Below are 24,659 nucleotides of genomic sequence, written 5' to 3'. Positions count from 1 at the left end.
TTTGTTTGATCTGGTTTTTCATTTGATCAAATTAGAACTTTAAATAGTTTCAAAAAAATATTATAATATTTAAAAAATTTAAAAGTTTAAATATTATAAATATTGAAACTTTTAAAAGTTCTTAGCTTTTAAAAAGTTTTTAAATATTATAAGTTTTAAATTTTAAAAGTTTAAAATATTATAAATATTGAAAATTTTTAAAATGTTCAAATTTTATATTTTGAAACCTTTTAAAAGTTTAAAATATTATAAATATTGATGCATAACATAAATTATCTTATTTATCTACATTTGTGCTTTTTATTTCTTATGAGCTGTAAAACATATTTTTGTGTATGATTTTAGAGATGAGTTGATATTCTTTCATTAGTTTTTTATTTTTGGGTCTAAGGAAGAAGGATTGACATCGCAAGACCTTAATTTGATGTTTGAGTCAAATTTTGAGGTTTAAAGAAGAAAGATGGACGACAAACACACATGTTTTGTTAGCTATACACAGGCATGACCAGGGTTACGGTTGTCACGGTTAAGGTTTATTAACCATCAATTATGGTTACAAATTTTTGTAATCTTAACCAGATTAAACGGTTAAACGGTTACGGTTCAAGCGGTTACTGTTATATACGGTTACGGTTATTTGATAATATGATACGGTTGATATTATTTGATGATATAATATAATTGATATTATTTATTTATAATTGATATGTTCTTATAGTGTACTCATATTTCTATATATTATATGATTCATATTAAATAAATAATTATTAGTATATTTTATTATGTTTTTAAAATATTATAAACCAAGTAAGGATTTTGGTTTGAGAAGTTTCTAAACGCGTGGATCTAAAACCAAATAAATGGATAAAATTGTCAATAATTTGGTGCATGTGTTGACTATGCTGGTAATCATGAATTTCACAAATTTTATGAGAAAAGAAATGATTTTGTTCGTGGAGTTTGATGGGTTAACAAGTTGTGTGATAGTCTTAAAAAATGTTTTTCAGTGGAAGAATGTGAAAAAGTTGACAAGAAAGAAAAAGAAAAAGAGTATAACGAAGAACCAAATGGTAAAAATTACGATGACAATTAACACAAAATTTGACAATGAAAATGACAAGAAAGAATATGAAGAATAATAAAACATTGAATAAAAACATGAAAACATAGGTGGTAGCGATCGATTAAATATAAAAACGAGTTAAATTCATGATTATAAAATTGTTTCGTTTTTCTGGTGGTCAAAGAAAATAGTTTAGGATATGTGAGATCATCAGTTTGATTTGCCTCGACTGGACGTCAAGTTAAATTTACGATTTTTTTATCATATTTGATTTTATAACACAACATATTCTAAAAAATTATATATATAAAATTTAATTTTTTCCTTAGTACTAATTTTTTATTTATTTTATGAAATAATATTTTATTACCATAATTAATTATATATAATTTTTATCAAAATATATCAAATAAACAAAATATATCAAATATCAGCGTAGGTTCAAAACCTAGTCTTCTAAAAACTATATTTAAAGCCTTTATCAATAAAATAAACGATTTACAAATTTAACCATTTTAGGACGCTTTCGAACTAAGAAAATATGTTGCAAGAAACATGAAATCCGCATAGTTGTGTCAACATGTTTAGAAACATTACACCAGCAAAATGTTAAAGAAAAGAGGATGCGAATTGAGACTAATGCAAAGCCACTAATTAAGCAATCTAAAGTCTTTTCGGTAGATTAAAATATTTAAAGATAGTAGAGATAGTTTGTAGCCGCATGATGATGATCATCAGAGAGCAAACGGCCAGACACTCGCGGAGCCTCCGCCGAACATTGCAAATGACGGAGGGGAAGGAAGCATCGTGGGTGGCAGAGAAGGCAGATTAGGGAAGAACGCTGCTGCTGCTGCTGCGTCGAAACTAATCTGCCCCGATGATCCCAAATCCAAGAACTGACCAAACGCCACGTCATCACCGACGTGACGTGGTGGCAGTGAAGGTGGTGGAGCGGGAAGGTACGTAGTAGGAAAGCTTGCTTCGGCATGAGAAGAAGCAGAGTTATTGGAGAAACAGGACACGTGCTCCGTGGCAAAGTTGTTGATGATAGGAGCAGTGGCAGATCCGGCAGAGGAGAATTCATCGGCGACGGCGGAAGAAGACGAAGAGATCAAGTTCGTCTCTCTACTAACCACGCCGCTTTTCAGACAAACTTTACAGAGAACCCATTCGTCCTGTGTACGTAAAATAATACATTTTGAATGTACAAATGAGAAAAAGTGAATCATGTAGAAAGAGTTTTAAAAATTTTACCTTAGCGGAGGAAGAGATGTAATGGTATGAGAACTTGCCGTCAAGGCGATACTCATGCATGACCCAACAACTCTTCTCTCCTTTAGGAGCTCTGCCTTTGTAAAAGACAAGAGTTTTCTTCATCCCGAGAAGTGATTTTGTCTTTGAGCTTTTGATCTCTCTGTCTTTACCAGTGGCTTTCCAGTAACCAGCTTCTGTTGCTCTGTTCGTTCTCAGTCCAGTTGGGTATTTTCGATCTCTTAGTGTGAAGAAGTACCACTCTTTCTCCCCCATTTTCGCTTTCTCTGCTCAAAAAGGTACAAGAGAAAGTTACAAACTTTGCATCGATCGAGTTATAGCAACATTGTCTTTAAGGTAAAGACTCTGTTTCAGAACCGAACAAGGGCTAGTCACTAGTGTGCAGATATAATAAAGCTGAACAAGAGTTTTGAGTTCTTTAAAACTGATCAAAGTCTAAAGAGTTACAATAAACAATGTCTACGATAAGCCTATATCGTGCTACAACTAAACTAAGACATTTGAATCATTTGATCAAAGGAGTATAGTCCTAGAGTTTGGATATTGGCAAATAAGAAGTTAAGAACAGAGGAAAGTCTAAGTCTAAGTCTAAGACTAGGGTTTACATATGACGATTAAGGCAAAAGTCTAGAGAAGGGATTTCATTAACAAATTTTGTAAAGTTTAAGAGTGTATCAGGTGAAACAGAAGAAGGTGGGTTTAGTGGGTTTACCAGGAAGCTCCCAAGGCTCAGACTTGTTGAGATCGACTTGAGAAATGGCGGCACAAGAGAAGTTGGAATCAAGAACCTTCTTGAGGAGATAGTAAGTGATGAGCTCTTCATCAGTCGGATGAAATCTAAACCCAGGTGGCATTAAGGTTTCATCTTCAAATTTTGATCTCTCCCAACCATTAAAGACATCAATATCCATTGTCGGTACACACAAATACACAAGAGAAAAGCTCTAAAGAAAAACAAAACCCCCCAAGATATTCAAAAATGTTGATAGATAAAAGGAGGAAGAGAAAAGAAAGAGAAGGGGAATTAAAAAAGGTCCTTTTAAAAAAATGATCTGTGTTTCTCCTGTTCTACAAGCAACTGATGTGATATTTGACAGTAGCTAGTGACAGACAGAGTTGATGTTGATGTGTACAATACACCACACAAAACGAATATATATGTGTGTGTATAGGATTACAATATTTTAAGCTAAAATGTGTTTTAGGATCTAGTATGATGATATTATTGGACATTTGTCTTTTGAGCATGCAATGCGTGCGTGACTGGAAAATTCAGGCGTTTCTACGTCACCCTAAAGTAAGAAAATGAAAGAGAAATCAAATTGTTTTAAACTTACAATTGAAAAAAGAAAAACTATAGATTATTGGATACTCCTTGATCTTTGTCTGTTTAGAAGTGCGAGCTTCACCTTCACACCATGATAAGATTAAACTTTTTACGAAAAAATCTTCTATACGCGTTAAAGCGTAATTACATCAAAAGTCAAAACTTTATTGGAAAAAACAAAAACAGAAAAAATGAACAGAAATATGAAAAAAGAAAAAAGAAAAACAGAGGTGCATGGATGCATCAAATCATAAAGAAGCAATCACATCCATCCATCAGCGTCTGAGGAGAAAAAATGAACGGACAGGATATTGACGCGTCATATCTGTAGTAAGGTAACGTCGCATTGAAAAATATTCCCATCTTTCCTTTTTGCATGCATCTTTCATATTTCTCCCCTCTCCTGCTATTTTTTTACCCCTATGCTTCTCACAAAATAACTCTACTTCTATAGTTATATATTTTACTTTTATATAAGAAAATTGTTTGATATGATGTTCTTTTTCTACAATTTCGTAATATATGGTCCAACCCCGTTTTTTGTTTTATTTATTTAGTTAAACTCGACACGTTATGTTGAGTAGACGAGAAGTATATCTCGAGTTCCGTATTTTTTAAGAGAGAAATATCACATTTAGTTAAGAAGAAAATTCATTAAACAATAAAGAGATTAATGTCAGCTGCTGATGTTGGAAGAATGGAAACTATTTTAAATTATAATAAAGTCATAATGATGCTGAGAATCAATAATTGTTTTTGTTTAAAAAGCATGGGAATACAGAGAAGGAGAGAGAGAGACTCGGGTACCAAGAGAGATTACTGTATTATTTAACACACAGGTGGGTGACAGGAGTCGAGTGACGTATGTAGTGGTGGAGGCGAGAATCATCTCCGCCGACCTCCGCCCTGAACCCTACGGTGTCGTTTTTCGAGTCTACGGCAAAGCTCTGGACCCACCTCAGTGTTAATTTTTTTTTTTTGGCATTTTCTCCTTCGGAGTTTGTTAGAAAAGAGGATCAAATACGGCGATAGCAATTTCGTCATTATTGTGTCGGATTACTTTTCCTTTTTTGTTTTTGTATTGTAATTTAACCGGGGGTTAGACCACATTTAAACCGGATCGAACCGGGTCTGATTGAGATTTTTGCCAATGATAACATTATTTAGTTAACTTTTAAGGTTACAACCACATCTGCTGGATAGAAAAAAAGATTGCAGATGGTTATTACACAAAACCATTTTCAGTGTTTCACTATTCACAACAAAACACAATTTAAGAAACTTTTTCTTCTTTGTTTGATCAGTTTTTGGGGATGACATCGGAGAGAGCAAAGTCATGGAACGGAGGACCTGCAAAAATTGACCACAACTTTGGATCTATTCTAATTCCAACCACATTATCTTGTTTGAATGAAGTTTTAATAGAGGGATGATAAGAGACTCCTAACCTCCTTGTTCACTAAGAATGTGAAATGGAATGTGTGCAACCATTTTTTGTCCGCCCTCGCTCCAGTTAACCGTGCCTGGAAACCGTTTTTCTGAGACCCGTGAAGGTCCTAACACAGACCAACAGATTCCTGGTTCGTTCATTAGTCCCAAGTAATCATGTGCTCTTCTCCAAACCCTTGCATCAGATATCCGAGACCGTACTACCTACACATGTACATGATTGTCGAAACCAGATTTTATAAGTTTAAGCGATCATTGATAAGTGCGTTAGTGGATTTGATATGTCTCCATGTATACCTTGCCCAAGGCGACACGCGCTCTTGGTAATAATTCCCGGTGATATGTTGCGAGCTTTGCGATAGCTGTCACTACAAAACACAAAAGTCTTGACTGTGTTGTTCTTCTGGAACCATTTCCAGACTCTTGCCTCAGACCTAGGCGGCTTTTTGTTTTGGTTGTTGGAAGCAAATTGCAGAAAGCGGTGTTAATACCATTTCAGTTTTCTGTCTGAGAAAGCACAGTGATGATATATAACAAAAGTTAAAATACCTTGATGAGAGATTCTCATATAGAAGCAATTCTAAACTTTCAAAGAGCTCGCGAGCAGCTTCCTTGTGTGATTCTCCCCCGCCACCATACTCTCCAATTGCCCAACATAGCTGTAAAGCTAACTCTCTCTACGGAAGAAAATGGTTAGAGGAGATTATCTTACAATATATCCGTCGAAATATCAGAAACTGACCTTTGCAACATCATCGTAAGCTTCTCCAAGCCGGTCAATTATAGGCTTCTGCATTATGTAAGAAGTTGAGAATGCATTTTGGCAAATTACTCCTTGAGAAAATATGAGGCAATCATAAGACTACGTAACCCATGAACGTAGGGTGATTTTGAGAACAAAAAATCTAAAAAAATAGGAAGACATTACTTTCAACAGGGCAATGAAATTTGGAGACCTCTGAAATGCAGCTAGTACAAATTCCAGTAGCCTCCTACGGATCTGTATACGCAAACAATATCTATGTAAGATAAGGTCCAACATGCTAGCAATACAGGTTTATACATTAAAAGGTAAATAAAGCATAGCATTTCTGAAAAATAGTAGAATATCAATGGACGCTTCACTCAGAAATCAACAAACATTGTCAATTAGCATGTGCCAATAATTTTCTAAGGATAGTATTCAGATATGGAAGTACTATATCAATAATAAGTTGCGTGATACCTCATGAGAAAAATTCTTATCCGGAAACATTGTAGCGTTTCTTGTCATAAGTAGAGGGATTAATGCACAGATCAAAGCTGCAAAAGATAAAACATTAGAAAGAAAGAAAACAAGCGTCAGCGGAATAGTGGTCAAAGGCTAAGTTGGTAACTGACTAAATAAACCTAGGAAGGCTGTAAGTTATATCTTACAGTCATTTGCATCTCGCAATGTAACACTAAAGTAGACATCAAGAAGTCGAGGAGCAATCTTAAGTGTCTGCTTCATCCTTTCTGACCGAGGACCACTTGCAGCAGCCTGCAGAGCTGAACTCAATGCAGGAGTAGCGCGGTGTCTTTCCTGCAGCACAAATTTGACTAGATACTCTCAGTTTGTCAAATCTATTAGATAGTTAAAACAACTACCAACTTTCATTTAGGCCCCTAAATTTTTGACTAAACAGAAAATATTTATATGGAACTGTTTCCGTTGGAATTTGGAATAAAGCAAAGCCCGAGGAAGAAGGCATACAGCTAGACCATCATTTTCGTCCTTTAGAAGCTCCAGAAACAGAGGATCAGCTACATCTATTGTATTGTTGTCTTCAGATTCAGAGTCATCCCCTCCATCCCCGATGGTTGAACCAGTATATGCTTCATCCATAAGGGCAAGAAGCATCTGCATTCACAGAGATCCTTGTCATTCATTGACTGTCTGAACTGTCAACCCGGTTTATGTATTTATAAAATATAAGACCTCTGGAGCTGCACTCTTCTGGATTGAAGCAATGCCACCTCCAACCCTTGACCCTGACCCCGAGCTTCTTTCAACTTTTTCTAATGCCACAACCAACACTAGCAAAAACATTAACAAGAAGACATATAATTAGTACACAACACTCGCACACTCAAATCAGGCTGAGAGAATACAATCCAAGCATCAATAAGGATTTACTACACAAGCTCTGGAAGTTACTAGTTGGAGTCACCTAAGTGGCCTCCAAGTTAGAGTATAAACAAATATAAAAAATCCAGTAGCATTTTTCAGACAAGCGGACTCACTTGGCAAGTCTACTATGGATGGAAACAGAGGAAGAAATGACCCAGGTGATATTAGTCCGGGAAATATCTTCAGGAAGGACTTCTCCAACCTGAAATAAGAAGCAAGAAATATTTTTTCCTTTATAGACAAATCACTTATGAAATCAGAAATCAGAATCAACAAAATAGCAAGAATTTTCCAGCTTACTTCTCCCAATTCCAGGCAATGAGCTTAAGCAACAAAGGGAAAAACTGCAGATACAATTTCTTGTATTAGACGGAGAAGATGGATATGTAAATCCGTATAGGTCAATTGACCAGAGCAAGCGTGTCTGTTGTGGCTTCATTGTTAAAGCGGTGGATAAGTAGCAATAGTGTACTGAATTCTAAAAAGATTTCGCACATTTTTAACAATTGGAAAGTATATGGACACAAAATAAGAAAGATGAAAGCAAACAGTTCTCTTACATATGTTGATGCACACAGGAATAACCAAAGAAATAAAGGTGTTTGCTAATTAAGAGAGTACTTTTCTCGATGCTGAAAGCTAAAAGCAAGTTTTTAGGATTTATATGGCTACTTTTCCTAATTTATATACCTGGGGGAGTAAGTTTGGGAAAGACGCTAAGAGCTTTCTCTTGTTCGCGATAAGGAATTCACAAGTTGCCTCTGCAACATCAGTATCTGAAAACTCACTGATAGTAGAAAACACATATGATCAGAATGAAGGAACAATGAAGCAATACACGACCAATATAAAACATAAAAAGCAAGTCCATACCGGCTAAGACACGAGCGGAAGAAAGTCCTCAAACTTGGGTCAGCATCGTGCAGTACCATATCCCCAAAATCAAGAAAAAACTGAAGAATGGCCTAAAACACAAAACACATAATCTTTGAATGCATCATACGCTAGAACCCAAAACCGTAGGGAAAAAAAAAACATTCTGAAACAAATTTGGTTGAAATTTTTCAGGGAGAGTAACAACATACTAGCAAGAGAAGGCCTTTGGACGACCCTGAATCGGACTGAGACAGTGAAGCAACCGAACGCTGGAAGACCTTATTGATTTGGGGATAAATTCTAGCCACAAGATCATCTGAGTTTTCCAATTTACAGAACCCATGTAGCTTCTTCACCTAATCCACACACATTCAAACAAAAACCTAAGCAAATGAATCCCTTTTGTTCATCTAAAACTAAATCATTTTTCTCGAGCTGAGTCTATAAGATTGCGTACTGATTGTAGTATAGATGGATCAGAAGCAGGATCCGTTGAATCCCGCGCGCTATTGCTTAGGATTCTCAGATAAAAATTCCAGTCTCCTTCTTGATCGGTCATTTTCTCAAGCTAAAACGAAATTCAAATGATGGATTGATGAAGATTGAAGAAGTTGGGGAAGCTATGGCCTTCTTCGGCTTCGTCGACTCCGAGTCCCGGGAATTGGAGAATTGGAGCTCAAACGACGACGTTTTCCAGAGATCTATATCCTTAAAACTGCATGCCATCTTTTGTTGTCCACATGTCTTCTACAAGTTTGAACAGTTTTAACTACGTCTCGTTTAATAGTAATATAAAACGGCCGACAGTCTATTAACTATTAAGCAAACCCTAGACGGGCTATGTTGTATAGTCTATTGGGCTGCGGCCTTTTAAAGCTTTACACGAACACACTACACAGGGTTGCGATGATACGAAAACGACTTGGGTTCTCCACGTTTTTAATAAAATTAACTACATGTCGGTTATAGCAGCAGAAGACGGCACGCATTTTTTTCTGGAAACCTCCTTCGTATTCCTCAGGCTCTCTCTTTCTCTCACACTCTTCTCCGTCTTCTAATTCTCCCTCCAAAACAAACCTCGGAAGAAGAAAATTGGAGCGAAGGAGCAATAAACATGGCGTCAGCGACCTCTTCCGACGGAATTGCCGGAAGGATTCAAAACGCGTCGCTGGTCCTTGTATCTGATAACAATTCCACGCTTGCCGTGAGTATTTTCTTTCGTTCAAACCACATTCACTTTTGTTATTCTTGCCCTTTTTTTTTTTTTGATGTATATATCGGTTTCTGGGTTTTGACTAGTTGGAAGTAAAACAAGGGATTTTGAATTTGGGGCAAAAGTATAGAGCCTAAGAAGAATCTGCTTTATATTTTGACTTTCGTTTGAATTGGTATATCCTACAACGTATTGCATCATAGTAGCCTGGTTATGTTTACTTCTCTTTCCAGGATATCCGCAAAGCTGTTACAGTGATGAAGAACATTGCTGTTCAATTGGAGAAAGAAAATCAAACTGATAAGGTTGGTTATTCAATTTTTAGTTTCTCTAATTAGCCCTATAAATTATTTGGTTTGTTCCTCACACTAACTTGAAGGGAACTACTTTGAATTTCGTCTATTGTGATGGTTTCTTGGCTAATTGTCAACTTGTTATCACATATATTTCAGCCAAACTCTTTCCTTGATGTATGTCTTTGCTTTTTTTCTTTCCTAAATGCTCTTTATACCTTGATATTATGGGTTCCACTAGGTTAAAGATCTTGAAAATTCCGTGGCTGAGCTATTGGACTTATATAGTGACTGTAATCACCGTTCTTCAGCAATTCAGTCTGTTGCTAATGGGTACCAACCTGGGGAACAGGTACTTCCATTATTCTTTCAGGTGTTACGTAATTGCTTATTAGGTTTAGCAGACTGATTCACTCTCATGACTGCAGTTAACGAATTTCCAAAAGTTGCTTGATGATGAATTCACAAAGCTCAAGGCTGCACCTTCTTCAGTGCCACAAAATGAACATTTGATGCGCCAGTTCAGGGAGGCAGTTTGGGTATGCGATTTTTTTTTTTTAACTTTCTACACCATTAGTTCCTCAGTTTTCTCTCTTTTTGTCAGAAAAGTATTGCTTATAAGTTCGATTGGTCTATACTCCGATTTCCATATAAGTTTCTTGTCAAATTTTTGCTGCAGAATGTTCATCACGCAGGTGAACCTATGCCTGGTGACGACGAAGAGGACATTGTCATGACCAGTACTCAGTGCCCTCTCCTAAATATGACTTGCCCCTTGAGCGGGAAGCCTGTCACTGAACTAGCAGATCCAGTTCGCAGGTACAATGAATGTGTATTGTCTTTCTCATTTTTTACCTTAACTCGGATGTCTTGTTTTGTTCGGATGATTTGCTTGTCCTCTCCTTTGCTTGATGTCTGTGTAGGATGTTCCTTAAAGCCATATTTACTCGATACTGATTTCTATATGTAATCATAAAACTTGAAATATTACTTTATTCTTTATGTAGCGTAGAAGTAATCACATTTTGTGCTGGATAGCTTACATGAATGATAGATGATTGATTGTGCGGTAAAATTGATACTGAGTCTTTCTGATCCTTCTCTGGCTGCAGTGTGGATTGCAGGCACGTCTATGAGAAAGCTGCAATCCTGCAGTACATAGTCAAAAATCCAAATTGTCCTGTTGCAGGTAAGATATAGTTCTTACTTACCTCGACCGAACTTATAGAGATTCCCTTGTTTTTTTCATGCTGATTTTTCCATCCCTATGACCACTTGAAATCCTCAGGATGCCGAGGTAAACTGCAGAATAGCAACAAAGTGTTTTGTGATGCAACGTTGAAGTTCGAAATCGAGGAGATGCGCTCGTTGAACAAACAATCTAATAGAGCCGAGGTGATTGAAGACTTCACAGAAGATGTCAATAAAGATTAGAGATTAAAGCATCTCTTAGACTGGGTTTTAGCCGCTGCAATTAAAACATCACAACTTTTGCTCTTCTTAGTCCATTCGGTATTTATTGTATCCAACGTGAATTCAGCTACTAAATTGTTTCCACTTTTGGATGTAAATATCTCTGAATTCAACTGCTCGTTTTGCCCAAGTATATATGTTCATCTCCTGTGGGCTAGTCTTGAAGTTCAGAATTTTCAATTTATAAACCATTATTTGGTCTAGTCGGTTTATCCTTAATTTTTCTTGGTACGGTTTGGCTGTGGTTAGTATTTGTGTGGATATAAATCAGTTTGGTTTTTTAAATTCAGTGTTGGTTCGATTTGGATTGGGTAAATTTGTAACAGACAGTTCAGTAGCTTTATGTTTTCCCCAGTCTCTGAATTAGGAAGCATCTTTTCATCTTTAATCGTCAAGCTACTCGACGAAAATGGCGTCCGCTTTCTCTGCATTTCGTGTTTCGATGTCGAGAATTAGTCCTTTCCGTGATAGCCGGTTCTCTTATCGCGCCACGTTTGCTTTAGCTCATACCAAACGAATCATGTGCAACTCTTCGCACTCTGTATCTTCATCTCCTTCTCCATCTGACATTTCTTCTTCTCCTTCACCTTCTCCTTCTACTTTTTCGTTGATGGAAACAAGTGCAATTGCGAGGTGGAGACCCATGTGTTTGTATTACACTCACGGGAAGTGCACAAAGGTAAACACTTCGCCACTCGTAGTTCTTGTTTAAATTTTGTTTTTGCTACAGCCGAGTTAAATCCCATGTCTTTCTTAATTTCTGGTTGGTTCCTGCTTTGTGTGATAGTTTCTAAGACAAGCGCTTTGATGCGAAACTTCTATCAACTATGCAATGTCTGCAACTTGTTCGATGAAATGTCTGAGCGAGATTTGGAACTTGTTTATTGTTTGTGTCTCGAGATCGTTACTTTACTCGTTTGTTATATACATCTAAATAATTGTGAAACATGGCTGATGAAGTTTAACATTGGTGTCATCAGATGGATGATCCTGCCCATTTGGAGATTTTTAACCATGATTGTTCCAAGGAGCTTCCAGTGACTGCTGCTGATCTTGAGAGAAAGAAGTCACAAGAATTCAACTTTTTCTTGGTTATTGACTTGGAAGGAAAAGTTGAGATTCTTGAGTTTCCTGTTTTGATCGTAGATGCCAATACCATGGAAGTCGTAGACTTGTTCCACAGGTTATAACAGCTTCCAATCTTTAATGACATTACTCTTTTATTAATGGTCAAAGGGTCTTGGGGTGTTTGAATGGTTTAGTTTTGTGTCATTGGTGTAAGAACTTGTTAGTGCATAGTTAGACACAAGAACAGCTATTAAATTGATGTTCTTTAGGAGTTTTATTGCTCATAGCTAGATTTCACAAGTTGGTTTATTGTGTGTTCATTAAGAATTTTATTTCTCAATTTTACAATGTGGTTTATTATTTTTTCTTTGTTCTTGGTAAGGTTTGTAAGACCCACAAAAATGAGTGAGCAAGCAATTAACAAATACATCGAAGGCAAGTATGGGGAACTCGGTGTTGATCGGTATGCTAATTCTATTATACTTCCGGTTGTAGATTTAGATATGGCTACAGGCCTTCAATGCTTGTTATGTTTTAATTGCACTAACCTGATCCTTTATGCATATGTTGCCAAATGCTTTAGTTGATTAAGTTCTGCTGCCATAATTAGTAATAAATGGAATTGGTTTAAAGTCCACGGACTTCTCCAAACACCTTTTTCCTCTCTTGGATTCAGACTGTTGCATTAACTTTTTCAAAGTCAAATTGCAGTGTGTGGCATGACACAGCTATTCCATTTAAGGAAGTTGTTGAGGAGTTTGAAGCTTGGTTAGCTGAGCATTGCTTGTGGGCTAAAGATACAGATGGGGCTCTGAACAACGCAGCTTTTGTAACCTGGTGAGAATTAACATTTAGAGCCGAGCTTCCTATGTGAATTTTCTTGAGTTTGTCCATGTTTAGGATATTGATTAAGTTGATGTAATTAGTGGAAATTGGGACATCAAGACAAAGATTCCTGAACAATGCGTGGTGTCAAATATCAAGCTTCCGCCATATTTTATGGAATGGATCAATCTCAAAGACGTCTACTTGAATTTCTACGGCCGTGAGGTAACAACTTGGATAGATCTATATGCATCATCATCCTATTGTGTGTTACTATATAAACTCATCAGTAGTAGATGACATGACAGGCCAGAGGAATGGTGTCAATGATGAAGCAGTGTGGAATAAAGCTCATGGGAAGTCACCATCTGGGAATTGATGACACAAAGAACATCACGAGGGTGGTCCAACGGATGCTCTCGGATGGTGCAGTTCTTAAGATCACAGCTCGAAGAAGCAAATCCAATACAAGAAACGTCGAGTTTCTGTTCAAGAACAGGATCAAGTAAAGTTCTCAAGGATAAATGACAAACACAACAAGCTTTATGATCCATAAATTAGTTACTTAGTCGTCAAGTCGTTTGAGTATTATGCTGATAACTCTAAGAAGACAAGACACTGTGGTTAAGTCTAAACGTGATGTGGTTGAAAGGTTTTGTGGAGACTAGAATACTAAATTTCTTCATCTAAATTAACCGAAAGAACCGAACGCCCAGGCCAAGACTTTTTTCCCATTCCGCTCTTGTTGCTCTGCTTTTTTTTTGTTTTCTTTGGTTGTATTTATATGCCTTTTGCCGGTCTCACACGTGGCGCGAGGCTCCAAGCTTGCGGGTGGAGCTATTTTGGCTCTCTGCTAGCGTCCTTGATAGATAGATATATGTAGCAGGGAACTACGGTGATGATGTCCATTCCCATTCCCCTTACATGAAGAACACCGTGGAGGTGTTCGACACAGAAACACAAACTTGGGATCCTGATCCCATTCCTTGCAGCGAGATCAATGACTACCGATTTCTTTACTGCAGAAGCATATGGATTGACAGGAATTTACATGTGGCGGCACTTGCTGGAAAGGCCTTGGCTTACATATCTAAGGAAGATAGATGGGACACAGTTGAACCATGGATGGAGAATCAAATTTCTCCATCTTCTTATTGCAAGATAGAGAATGTTGTCTACTCTGCTTCTCAAAGAGAGCTCTTATGGTATGACACTGAGGTAAGTATGTGGAGAGATTTGAAGGGTTTGGTAGGACTACCTAAGCTCATTGGTGCTTCTTGTGTTAGATTGGCTGACTATGGCGGAAAGCTAGCTCTTTTATGGGACGATGAGCTGCCTAATGATCCTTTTACCGGCTTTCAGACGCTGATTTGGTGTTAGATTGGCAAAGCGTTTTTGCAAGCGCTATGTGTCAAACGCCCATGCTCAACGCCAATCAAAAATAATTTTATCCCTTTCACACGTGTTAAAGAAAATGATAACTGCTATAAAAAGTAAAGCGTTATGACGCTGGATTTGAGAGAGTTTGGGGTATTATTTTTAAATAATTATCACTTAAAATATATTAATTTTGAAACAAAAATATTCTGCTAAAAAAATATTTGACTTGAATCCAAATAATCAACAATATACTCGAATATGCTTTCAATATTCTTTTATGGAACATATATGGAGAGTTCGTAGATGATTTTTTTTTTCTTTCGTTATTTGTTTCTGAACAAGATGTTTTTTATAATTTTGTTTTTTAATAAAATTAGTCATAAATAAATTTGTTTCAAGCATTTTTATTTATTAAAAAAAAAATTAGGTCTTCCTCCCCACCCCAGCTTACAACTCCCTGCTCTCCGCCCTTGCTTCAGCTGCTTACCGTTGTTGCTCCCCTCTCTGCTTTGCCAATCTAGACTTTGGTGTGCAGTGATTTCAATTGAAAGGCACAAAAGTAGTAGTGAAATTTAGGGGAAAGTTGAGTGGTTTGATCATGTGCTTACAGTCCCTTTACATTATAGCTTTGTGAATGCTCTTGCTGCTACTGTTTGATAAGTGCTGTGTGAGAGTCACAAAGGCCTTCTTGAACGTGTGTCTTTTCTTTTGGTTATCTATATCATTTTGTTTATTTTGGTAATAGACCTCCGATGCCACATAAACGACGGGAGAAAAGAAACCTTAGAGATGGATGGAACACAAACCTTGGAGATGGATGGAACACTCGATGTGGAATTCAACGGGTTAATCAGGGGGAGAGTTACATGTGCTTATTGAACAAAAACGACCACCTCAACTACTAGTACAGGTTCAGCAACAAGCCACTGAAATAAACCATAGATAGCAAAAAAAAAAAAACCAATAATATATAAATTTAAAAGCCAAAGTTTACATGTATAATAATACCCATGAACGTGTGATTTAGGTTAGCCCAAATAAAAAATCCAATTAACAAATATAACGTAACGTTTTAATCTTCTTCATCGTCAACCTTATTCACGAGAGACACAAGAACCCTAAAGATTAGACTGCGGCTGATGATGACAGCGGTTGATTTCTATGGATCCAAAATGTACAAACGGCAATGGCGGATGCAAAAGTCATTTTTGTATGGGGCACAACCTTAAGGAACTGATATTTTTGTTGATTTTAACAGATATACCACACAACTTAGCTAAATGAGCATGGAGCACATTCCCCACCCTTCATAAGCCTAGATCCACGGTTAGCATGGAGCTCATCAAGTTCCTTAAGGTTGTGCCCCATACATGGAGCTCAACCTATTCTACCTAAGCTCATCAAGTTCCTTAAGGTTGAGCTCCAATGAGCATGGAGCTCATCAAGTTCCTTAAGGTTCCACGGTTAGCATGGAGCTCATCAAGCCTAGATCCACGGTTAGCATGGAGCTCATCAAGTTCATAATATGAGCTCTTAAGGTTGTGCACTAAGAAAATGAGCATGGAGCTCATCAAGTTATTCCCACGATTAAAAATATTTAAATGCACCATTAAAATCTGTCATCAATTGTCCAAAATATAGATCACTTCCTAAATAAACAAAAAACAAAATTAGCAAGCACTTTATTGCTTGGCTCATGCATGTTATGCTCAATTGTAAAACATTTTAACACAAAATCAATAAACTATGAGTCATATAAATTAAAACAAAAACTCGATCGATGAAACCAAATACAATTAGATATAAACGATCCTTCCTAACACATAGAGCATGTACCAAGCTTATTAGTAACCCAAACAAATAAAAATAAATTGATTTCAAAAATCTTTAAAAATATGACAACAAAATAAAATGCGGAAATATAAAAAAATAAGTACATGTAGTCAAACAAAAAAGGACTAAACAAAAGGTTTACCTTATTAATAACCCTGGTCACATTTTCATTTAAGTTTAAGCTTCTAATTTAATAATTAAAAAACATATTCAAAACTAAACCAAAAATATTTATTGACATAGATAACGACAACGTCATGCACATAAATAAATAAATAAAATATAAGATTAAAATTAAGAAAAACAGCAAAATATAGCCAAACAAATAAGAAAAATGTACAAAAAATCAACATCATGTAGGATATAAAAATAAATAGAAAACCATAACAAAAATTAATAATAGCAAATAACCCCGCATAACACGGGGTCTCCTCCCTAGTAATATTGAATAACACTGAATTAAAAGATGGATAACACAAACTTTGTAACATTAGTGTTTCTAGTAATACAAGTTTGATTGTTTCAATTAATTGAATTGAATGATAGTATTGAATAGCTAGGTCGTTTATAGTAGTACAGAATGAAGCCTAAGACAACGTCGCAAAGTATTATTGAACCTAGGTTCAAGGATCCATATCTGAAATCTCTATTTAATCTCTGACGGTTTTTGTTGTTGTGCATATCAGATCTAAATGAAACTCTGGAAGCCTCCAGAAATTGCTGGCTTACTGGGGTAGAGATCAACTTGATCTTGTCCAGGAGTGCTGCTCTCACTATAACTCCATACGTGCATAAAACTAATGTGAACCTCTACTCCATATGTTTGTAAATTCTCTATGATTGTAGAGATAGAGCCCAGTTTGGTTCACATTAGGTTTTATGTATCTATGAAATAGAACACCTCAAAAACTCATCTGACAACCTAATAACGGAAATGATTTCTAAATGTATATATAATTGCATATTAGATATATTTAAAATAAAAATTATATTTAAACATATATTATTCACACAAGTTTATCCTCTAAATATATTAGATAAAACTACAAAAAAATTAATAATATTGTATACTAATTTTGCAAATACTTTTTAATGTAAATAAAAATATATTTAGTAGTAGGAAAAGAAGATTTAAATTTTATTAGAAAGTATAAAGTAGTAAGAAAATAAATAAGACCGAAACACTATTGAACCAATCAGAAAGAATAATTAAAAACATATGGTAGACGGTAGACCATTTAATAAGGGAACGTTGGCTATGAAAAAAAAAAAAAAAAATACAACCAAAAGATTTTGAGGAGAATCGAACTCGTTTACCAATGGTGCCTGGGATGGGGCACACTGATACCAAATGAACTAGGAAAACAAGTTATACCACTGTCCATTTAGGGGCGGATCTAGAATTTTTTTTTGTATGGGGCACTTTTTATTTAATAGATATTGCAAAACTAGTAAATCAGTAAAACATATTATATCAGTTTTTAGTTTATCTAATGTACATATAATTTAAAGGTCTATGTTTGAGTTTGGTTTTTGTTATATTTTATGAAGTATCAAATAGATGAGTCATTAAGCTATTTTTAATTAAAATAAGTGAGCGAGGGCTGTGGAGGAAAAAAAAAACTAAAAAACTAGAAAGTAACGCATCGAACACCTCACCTAACATGATGCATGGGGTACTTCTCTACCAAATAAGCTACGAGAACTAATATAACAACTATACATTAAATTATTTTTAACAATCAGTGTGGGGCAACGTGCCACACTCCAACGCTACGTAGATCCCCGTGCCCACCCAATAACCACGTAGATTCGCCTCATAGTTTGACAGAGAGATTGACAGCTCGAACTCGAAGAAGATTTTTACTCCGACCAAAATTAATGTTTTGCAATATTTTTTTGTCTCACAATTGATGTTTTGTAAATTTTAAAAAGTAATCTTTAAAAATATTTAAAATCTTAAATTGTTATTAATTTAAAATTAAATAATATCTATTTAATCAAAAAAAATATATATTTAAATTTAATAATTATTATTTTTTTAAAATATGTAAAAGATTCACATATGTTTTTGTTTTAAGATAATTTATATTACACTTCGTTTTGTTTTATAAAGGATTAATTAATAGCACTGTGTTGGTTCCCTACATTTTCTCATCAAACTTCACTGTAGCTCTGCACTTGCTGACTGAGGAAGACTCTCATGTGAGTTTTGTATAAATTACAAACTCGAGTAATTGCTCATGTGATGTGCTTGAGTTTGTAAAAATACCACAAAGTCAATTTTGAGATTCGTGTTTCATTTGGACCAAGAACTGATGAATCCGAATCAGCGACAAAACCTTGTTAGTATCTTGCGAGTTTGCACAAGGAAGGGGCTTTCTAATCAAGGGAGTCAAGTTCACTGTTTTCTTCTCAAGTCCGGATCGGTGTCTAATTTGATTACGAGCAACTATCTTATCGATATGTACTGTAAATGCAGAGAACCGTCGATTGCTTATAAGGTGTTCGACAGTATGCCTGAGAGAAACGTTGTTTCATGGACGGCTCTAATGAGCGGACATGTACTTAACGGTGACCTTAAGGGAACCTTATCTCTATTCACAGAAATGGGGCGTCAGGGTATTTACCCAAACGAGTTCACTTTCTCGACGAATCTAAAAGTCTGTGGTTTGCTTAACGCACTTGACAAGGGTTTGCAGATCCATGGGTTTTGCTTGAAGATTGGTTTTGAAATGATGGTTGAGGTGGGGAATTCTTTACTTGACATGTATTCAAAATGTGGAAGAGTCGATGAAGCTGAGAAAGTGTTTCGTTTGATGGTAGATAGGAGTCTTATAAGCTGGAACGCGATGATAGCTGGATACGTACATGCAGGGTATGGTAGTAAAGCTTTGGCTACGTTTGGGATGATGCAAGAGGCAAAGATAAAGGTAAGTCCAGACGAGTTCACTTTGACTAGCTTGTTAAAGGCTTGCAGTAGCACTGGTATGATTCATGCAGGGAAACAGATACATGGTTTTCTAGTTAGGAGTGGGTTCCATTGTCCGAGTTCTGCAGCCATCACGGGTTCTCTTGTTGATTTGTATGTCAAGTGTGGAAATGTATATAGTGCTCGGAAAGCTTTTGATCAGATCAAGGAAAAGACTATGATCTCATGGAGTTCATTGATTCTTGGATATGCTCAAGAGGGGGACTTTGTGGAGGCGATGGGTTTGTTTAAGCAACTACAGGAGCTTAACTCTCGGATCGACAGTTTTGTTCTTTCTAGCATCGTTGGAGTCTTTGCTGATTTTGCCCTCTTGCAGCAAGGGAAGCAAATGCATGCACTTGTTGTTAAACTGCCATCTGGGTTAGAGACATCTGTTTCGAATTCAGTGGTGGACATGTATCTCAAGTGTGGATTAGTTGATGAGGCTGAGAAATGTTTTTCGGAAATGCAGTTGAGAGATGTCATCTCCTGGACTGTAATGATCACTGGCTACGGGAAGCACGGGCTTGGCCAAAAAGCTGTTGATACTTTTAACAAAATGTTGAGACATAACATTGTCCCTGATGAGGTATGTTATTTAGCTGTACTCTCAGCTTGTAGCCATTCTGGTATGATCAGAGAAGGTGAAAAACTTTTTTCTAAGTTACTAGAGACACAGGGACTCAAATCTAGGGTAGAACACTATGGGTGTGTAGTTGATTTGTTAGGACGAGCTGGTCGTTTGAAGGAAGCTAAACATCTGATTGACACAATGCCGATTAAACCAAATGTCGGAATATGGCAAACACTTCTTAGCCGCTGTCAATTACATGGGGACATCGAATTAGGGAAAGAAGTGGGAAAGATTCTTTTGTGGATGGATGGAAAGAATCCTGCAAATTACGTGATGATGTCCAACCTTTATGGGCAAGCCGGTTACTGGAACGAACAAGGGAACACACGAGAGCTTGGGAGTATAAAAGGGTTGAAGAAAGAAGCTGGTATGAGCTGGGTCGAGATTGAGAGAGAGGTACATTTCTTCCGTAGTGGAGAGGATTCACATCCTCTGACACATATGATCCAAGAAACTTTGAAAGAAGTTGAAAGAAGATTAAGAGAAGAATTGGGATATGTTTACGGCCTGAAACATGAGCTGCATGATATAGACGATGAGTCGAAGGAGGAGAACCTTAGAGCTCACAGCGAAAAGCTAGCGATCGGTCTGGCATTGGCATCAGGCGGGTTAAACCAGAAAGGAAAGACAATAAGAGTGTTCAAGAACTTGAGGGTATGCGTAGATTGTCATGAGTTCATCAAGGCATTGTCTAAAATCACGAAAATAGCCTTTGTTGTGAGAGATGCTGTTCGGTTTCACAATTTTGAAGATGGTTGTTGTTCTTGTGGAGATTACTGGTGACCCTCAAGCTTGATTACTTCTGCTAAGCATACGCGCTGATACTGTATGTCATTAATTTGTTTTCTCCATCTATATTAACATTTTCACAGCATTTTTCATAAGAAAGCTTGGAGTTCAGACTTATTTACAGATAATGTCATTCTAATTATAATTAATATAAAAAAATTAAAAAATAACACAGCTTCGTTGGCCGAAAATATAGAAAGTATAAGACATGGTTAACTTCTTCCTTCGACTTCGCATAATTTTCTGCAAATTTAACAATCAATTGCTATTACTTTGATATCAATCTCCAAAGATATCACACCTATAACATCCCTATATTCCTAAACATACGCAAGTTACATATAATTTTCTGCAAATTCAACAATCAATCATAATCAATTACTATTACTTTGATATCAATCTCCAAAGATATCCCACCTATAACATCCCGTATTCCTAAACATACGCAAATTATTGAACTTAATATTCTAATCCTATCAGCAAAAAAATCTAAACTTCCCAACAATATAAAATCCCGTATATTCTTTTTTTTTTTACGCAGTCTCAATTGCAAACTATATAAACACAGTCTCCCCAATGATAGAATCAAAACAAACAAAGCTAAATAAATCATTACCTAAAACAATGGCGGCTTCGTCCATACAAGACTACATGGAGAATCCAGGTGAAAGTCCTTCATAATTGGCGCCAGTATACAACTGCCACAGGAGAAACAGTTGAACTCATTTTGGCTGACGAGACTGTGAGTATCACTTTCATATATAATCTATGCTTTTCATCAGTTTCCCTTCCCCCACTATTTTATATTATATATTATAGGGAATGAAAATACACGGGTCCGTGAAAAAAGACTTGGTGAACCGTTATGTCAACCACCTTCCCATTGGCTCATGGAGGTTCATCGAGACCTTTTCACTCACTCATGCGGTTGGCCAGTTCCGTCCGACCACTCATTTGTACAAACTTAGTTTTGTCAATGGGACCTATGTTGTTGTTAGTGATCCTAAGTCCAACTCAAACTTCCTAAGCTTGATAAAGTTTGCAAGAGTTGAGGATCCAGAGCTTAACACTAACATGTTGATTGGTAATTGTTATTGATTTGTTATTATATTCTTAAAGTATGGACGATTTAAAAACATTAACTTCCTCTAATGGTTTCTATATGTGGTACAAAATTTGCAGATGTGATCGGTCAAGTGGTGAACATTGCTGATATGGAGACAGTTGAAGTTAATAACAAGCCAATGCATAAACTCGTGTTTGAGATGCGGGACGAAAGATTACATTTGTCTATAAAATTCTAAGCCTTTATTCAAAAAAACATGAACAAAAATCAGATTTTGATTGATAGGGACGAGAGGGTATCATGTACCTTGTGGGGCTCATTCGCTGACAAAGTATTTGGAGCCTGCCAGGCATCAAATGATGTCATTGTGGTTTGCGTCCTCCGCTTTGTGAAAGTGAAAACATACAAAGGTAATATCCGGCTCCCACCTTCCTAAAAAAAAATACAAATGAAAATATAGATGAATTTATATCAAATATTTTTAAAAATATGTAACAGGAAGTAGATATCTGTCTAATTCTTGTGATGCATCACAAGTACATCTCAACCCTGCTTGGATAGAAGTTGACAATTTCATCAAATTGTAAGTACTTATATTGTTAAACTAAAACTGATATATGATAAAACTTTAACGGACCTATAACACTTTGCATCTGATGTCATACAACCTTTCAAATGATGGTTTGTCTCTCTCTTTCCGTGAATCTGTCCCAAAGTTGCAGATGGTGGCTGTCAAATCAGAAGACACCAATCAATATCCAAGGAAAACCATCGCGTTACTTATCGATCCAGTTGAGGTTTGTATCTATGTTTACATATTGAAAAAATCATTTATATATGAATCAACCAATCGAACTAAGAAATTACATTTGAATGCTATATCACTAATTTCAGGTCGGGAAAGTAAGGGTAATGAGCACCATCTACGCAATTGATACCGACTGGACTTGGTATTATTTTAGTTGTCGGTCCTGTAATAAAAAAGTGACTCATATACGCACTGGATTTGGTGGAGTTGAGAGTAAGCCACAAAAACCAAAGTTTTGGTGTGATGTTTGCAGGTCAGCTGTGACCAATGTCATTCCAAGGTAAGATTGTAAACATAGGAACCGCGGATATATATTTTAACTTTCTAGATTTTAGTTTACAATTCCTTATGTTTCTGGCATTGCAGATACATGATTTACGTTAAAGTCATGGACAATACTGCAGAGACCAAATTTCTGTTATTTGACAGTATTGCTTTTGAGGTTATTGGAGAATCTGCAGCTTCTATTCTTGGTGGTTCATTGGATGAGGTAATCAACATGTTCATAATCTATACACATTCTATTCATACTACTTTTTAATTGAAATCTAAATTATTCTTGCTTTAAGATTACAAATCCTGAAGATTTACCTGACGCTATCAAGAACGTCATTGGCAAAACATTTGTCTTTTTGGTTTGTGTGGAACGAGAAAACATTTGGAAAGGATTCCTACAGAAGTCAAGGCCAATCGCTAGAGAAGGTGGGACTTTATTTGCCAAAACCTATGTTCTCCCATGGTCAGCTATATGTTGCTTTATCTAGGGTTACTTCTAAGAAGGGATTGAAGATTTTGATTGTCAACAAAGAAGGCAAGATAGAAAGACAGACCACTAATGTGGTTTTCAAAGAGGTGTTTCAGAATTTGGAATAATAAAGAAGTATATGGATGGTGAAATAAATATTTATATTTTTGTAGATGGCTAATTTGGAAGGAGGTTAGCTGAAGATACTGGGTTGATTTTTTTTTTTTGCTTATTTACCATCGTAACTCTTGCCACAAAAACTTTTTATTGTTCAGTGTAGTTTTATGCCAGAAATTGAAAACTTAGTATTAAGTTTAAACTACTTCATTCTGACTTCGTAATTTTAAGTCGCCAATAGCATAAACTAAGCATCTTAAAAATAAGAACATCTCACAGCAAATTCGAATGGGGAATATGACTAAGTTTAAAAGTGATCATGAAAAACAATATTGTTGGACCCTAATTACTATTTAATTTGACACATAACAAAATCGCAAATTCAATACGATAAAAATTTAAATACGTATTGTGTTCTGAATATTATTTCATGCATCAGACAATATATATCAGTAATATCTATCTATAAACATACCTCTTAATCTGGTGTGAATTGGTGTGTAGAAACAAGTCCCGTAGATGATGCGTTTTCATTACCATGTTGTCTTTGAATTTAACCTACACAACAAATATTTTTTTGAAAGTAAGTTTTAACATATATAAAGTAGAATGATCAGATTCATTTTATTAGAAAGACTGGAATAGATTCTTATCTTCTCTTGCCAAACTTCTACATACTCCTTCATTGATATTCAGATCGAAAACCTGAACAGAGACATATGAAGCGCCTATTATTATACTCATTAGGAACATTATAAGGCTGCTACTATAATGGATCATACTAAACTAGAAATTTGCTGTAATATTTTTTTTTTTTTTTGGAAACCAAACTGATCTTAATACATCTAAAAAGGAAAAAAGAAAAAGAAAAAAAAAGCTTTTATCTTACACTATAATATTCTCTGTTAATGAGGATCGACATATACAACCTGCAAATTAGACAAAAACATACCCCTTTATCTGGTCTGAATTGGTGTTTAGAAACAAGTCCCGTAGATGATTAGTTTTCATTAACATGTTGTCTTTGAATTTAACCTACACAACAAATATGTAAAAGTAATTTTTATCATATATAAAGTAATGTTTATCAGATTCAATTCATAAGAAAGACTGGAGTGGATTCTTATCTTCTCTGACAAAACTTCTATATGATTCCATCATTGATATTCAGGTCCAACCTGAACAGCGACATATTAATCTACTTTGAATATACTCAAATAAAGAACATTATAAACTGTTACTATAGATGGTCATACTAAACTTCTACTTTATAAGGTATGTTTTTTTAGTTTGGAAATAAAAGAG

The 24,659-nt window shown here is 35.8% G+C and overlaps 6 protein-coding genes and 1 pseudogene across 9 annotated transcripts; 5 read left to right on the top strand and 2 right to left on the bottom strand.

The window, feature by feature from the left end:
* Positions 1-1,560: 1,560 nt before the first annotated feature.
* On the bottom strand, positions 1,561-3,491 carry LOC104765339 (protein CUP-SHAPED COTYLEDON 1-like). Its single transcript, XM_010489033.2, has 3 exons — positions 3,048-3,491; positions 2,318-2,601; positions 1,561-2,238 (listed from the first exon to the last, which is right to left on the bottom strand). Exons 1-3 carry the CDS (start codon positions 3,244-3,246, stop codon positions 1,798-1,800), a joined length of 924 nt encoding a protein of 307 aa, XP_010487335.1. The 5' UTR covers positions 3,247-3,491; the 3' UTR covers positions 1,561-1,797.
* A 1,312-nt stretch (positions 3,492-4,803) lies between these two features.
* Positions 4,804-8,927, bottom strand: LOC104765338 (uncharacterized). 2 transcript variants are annotated; one of them, XR_015591189.1, is made up of 16 exons: positions 8,597-8,924; positions 8,349-8,495; positions 8,137-8,228; positions 7,954-8,050; positions 7,564-7,607; positions 7,377-7,465; positions 7,072-7,169; positions 6,847-6,993; positions 6,528-6,675; positions 6,337-6,413; positions 6,040-6,111; positions 5,854-5,945; positions 5,661-5,788; positions 5,409-5,553; positions 5,111-5,315; positions 4,804-5,012 (listed from the first exon to the last, which is right to left on the bottom strand). XR_015591189.1 is itself a non-coding variant. In XM_087502211.1 (16 exons), exons 1-16 carry the CDS (start codon positions 8,696-8,698, stop codon positions 4,963-4,965), a joined length of 1,689 nt encoding a protein of 562 aa, XP_087358337.1. In that variant the 5' UTR covers positions 8,699-8,927; the 3' UTR covers positions 4,804-4,962. The 2 variants fall into 2 exon arrangements, 1 of the variants encoding a protein (XP_087358337.1); XM_087502211.1 differs by having other exon boundaries at positions 5,854-5,901; positions 8,597-8,927.
* Positions 8,928-9,118: 191 nt separating this feature from the next.
* On the top strand, positions 9,119-11,321 carry LOC104765337 (E3 SUMO-protein ligase MMS21-like). The gene is made up of 7 exons (XM_010489031.3): positions 9,119-9,343; positions 9,586-9,657; positions 9,887-9,997; positions 10,074-10,184; positions 10,325-10,464; positions 10,758-10,834; positions 10,934-11,321. Exons 1-7 carry the CDS (start codon positions 9,254-9,256, stop codon positions 11,077-11,079), a joined length of 747 nt encoding a protein of 248 aa, XP_010487333.1. The 5' UTR covers positions 9,119-9,253; the 3' UTR covers positions 11,080-11,321.
* Positions 11,322-11,389: 68 nt separating this feature from the next.
* Positions 11,390-13,745, top strand: LOC104765336 (putative exonuclease domain-containing protein At3g15140). 2 transcript variants are annotated; one of them, XM_010489029.3, is made up of 6 exons: positions 11,390-11,797; positions 12,099-12,301; positions 12,569-12,649; positions 12,898-13,023; positions 13,113-13,236; positions 13,320-13,745. In XM_010489029.3, the coding sequence occupies exons 1-6, from the start codon at positions 11,528-11,530 to the stop codon at positions 13,518-13,520; spliced, it is 1,005 nt and encodes a 334-aa protein (XP_010487331.1). In that variant the 5' UTR covers positions 11,390-11,527; the 3' UTR covers positions 13,521-13,745. The 2 variants fall into 2 exon arrangements, with proteins under 2 accessions (XP_010487331.1, XP_087357526.1); XM_087501400.1 differs by having other exon boundaries at positions 11,409-11,797; positions 11,906-12,301.
* On the top strand, positions 13,602-14,391 carry LOC104767522 (F-box/kelch-repeat protein At5g51250 pseudogene; annotated as a pseudogene).
* Positions 14,392-18,303: 3,912 nt separating this feature from the next.
* On the top strand, positions 18,304-20,863 carry LOC104765334 (putative pentatricopeptide repeat-containing protein At3g15130). 2 transcript variants are annotated; one of them, XM_087501399.1, is made up of 2 exons: positions 18,371-18,971; positions 19,051-20,863. In XM_087501399.1, the coding sequence occupies exon 2, from the start codon at positions 19,077-19,079 to the stop codon at positions 20,610-20,612; it is 1,536 nt and encodes a 511-aa protein (XP_087357525.1). In that variant the 5' UTR covers positions 18,371-18,971; positions 19,051-19,076; the 3' UTR covers positions 20,613-20,863. The 2 variants fall into 2 exon arrangements, with proteins under 2 accessions (XP_010487329.2, XP_087357525.1); XM_010489027.3 differs by having other exon boundaries at positions 18,304-20,863.
* Positions 20,864-21,240: 377 nt separating this feature from the next.
* LOC147920273 (replication protein A 70 kDa DNA-binding subunit D-like) lies at positions 21,241-23,500 on the top strand (the record flags this gene model as incomplete). The annotated part of the gene is made up of 9 exons (XM_087500986.1): positions 21,241-21,360; positions 21,438-21,702; positions 21,801-21,906; positions 21,970-22,094; positions 22,183-22,263; positions 22,348-22,481; positions 22,579-22,772; positions 22,859-22,982; positions 23,062-23,500. Coding segments are annotated over 9 exons (1,344 nt in total), but the record flags the coding sequence as incomplete, so codon positions are not given.
* Between the last annotated feature and the right edge of the window lie 1,159 nt (positions 23,501-24,659).

Source organism: Camelina sativa, chromosome 19 (assembly GCF_030686135.1).
Source record: "Camelina sativa cultivar CO46 ecotype springtype chromosome 19, ASM3068613v1".
In the NCBI taxonomy this organism is placed as follows: Eukaryota; Viridiplantae; Streptophyta; class Magnoliopsida; order Brassicales; family Brassicaceae; genus Camelina; species Camelina sativa.
Note: the sequence above shows the minus strand (reverse complement) of the source record. Positions and strands in the feature narration are given on the sequence as shown.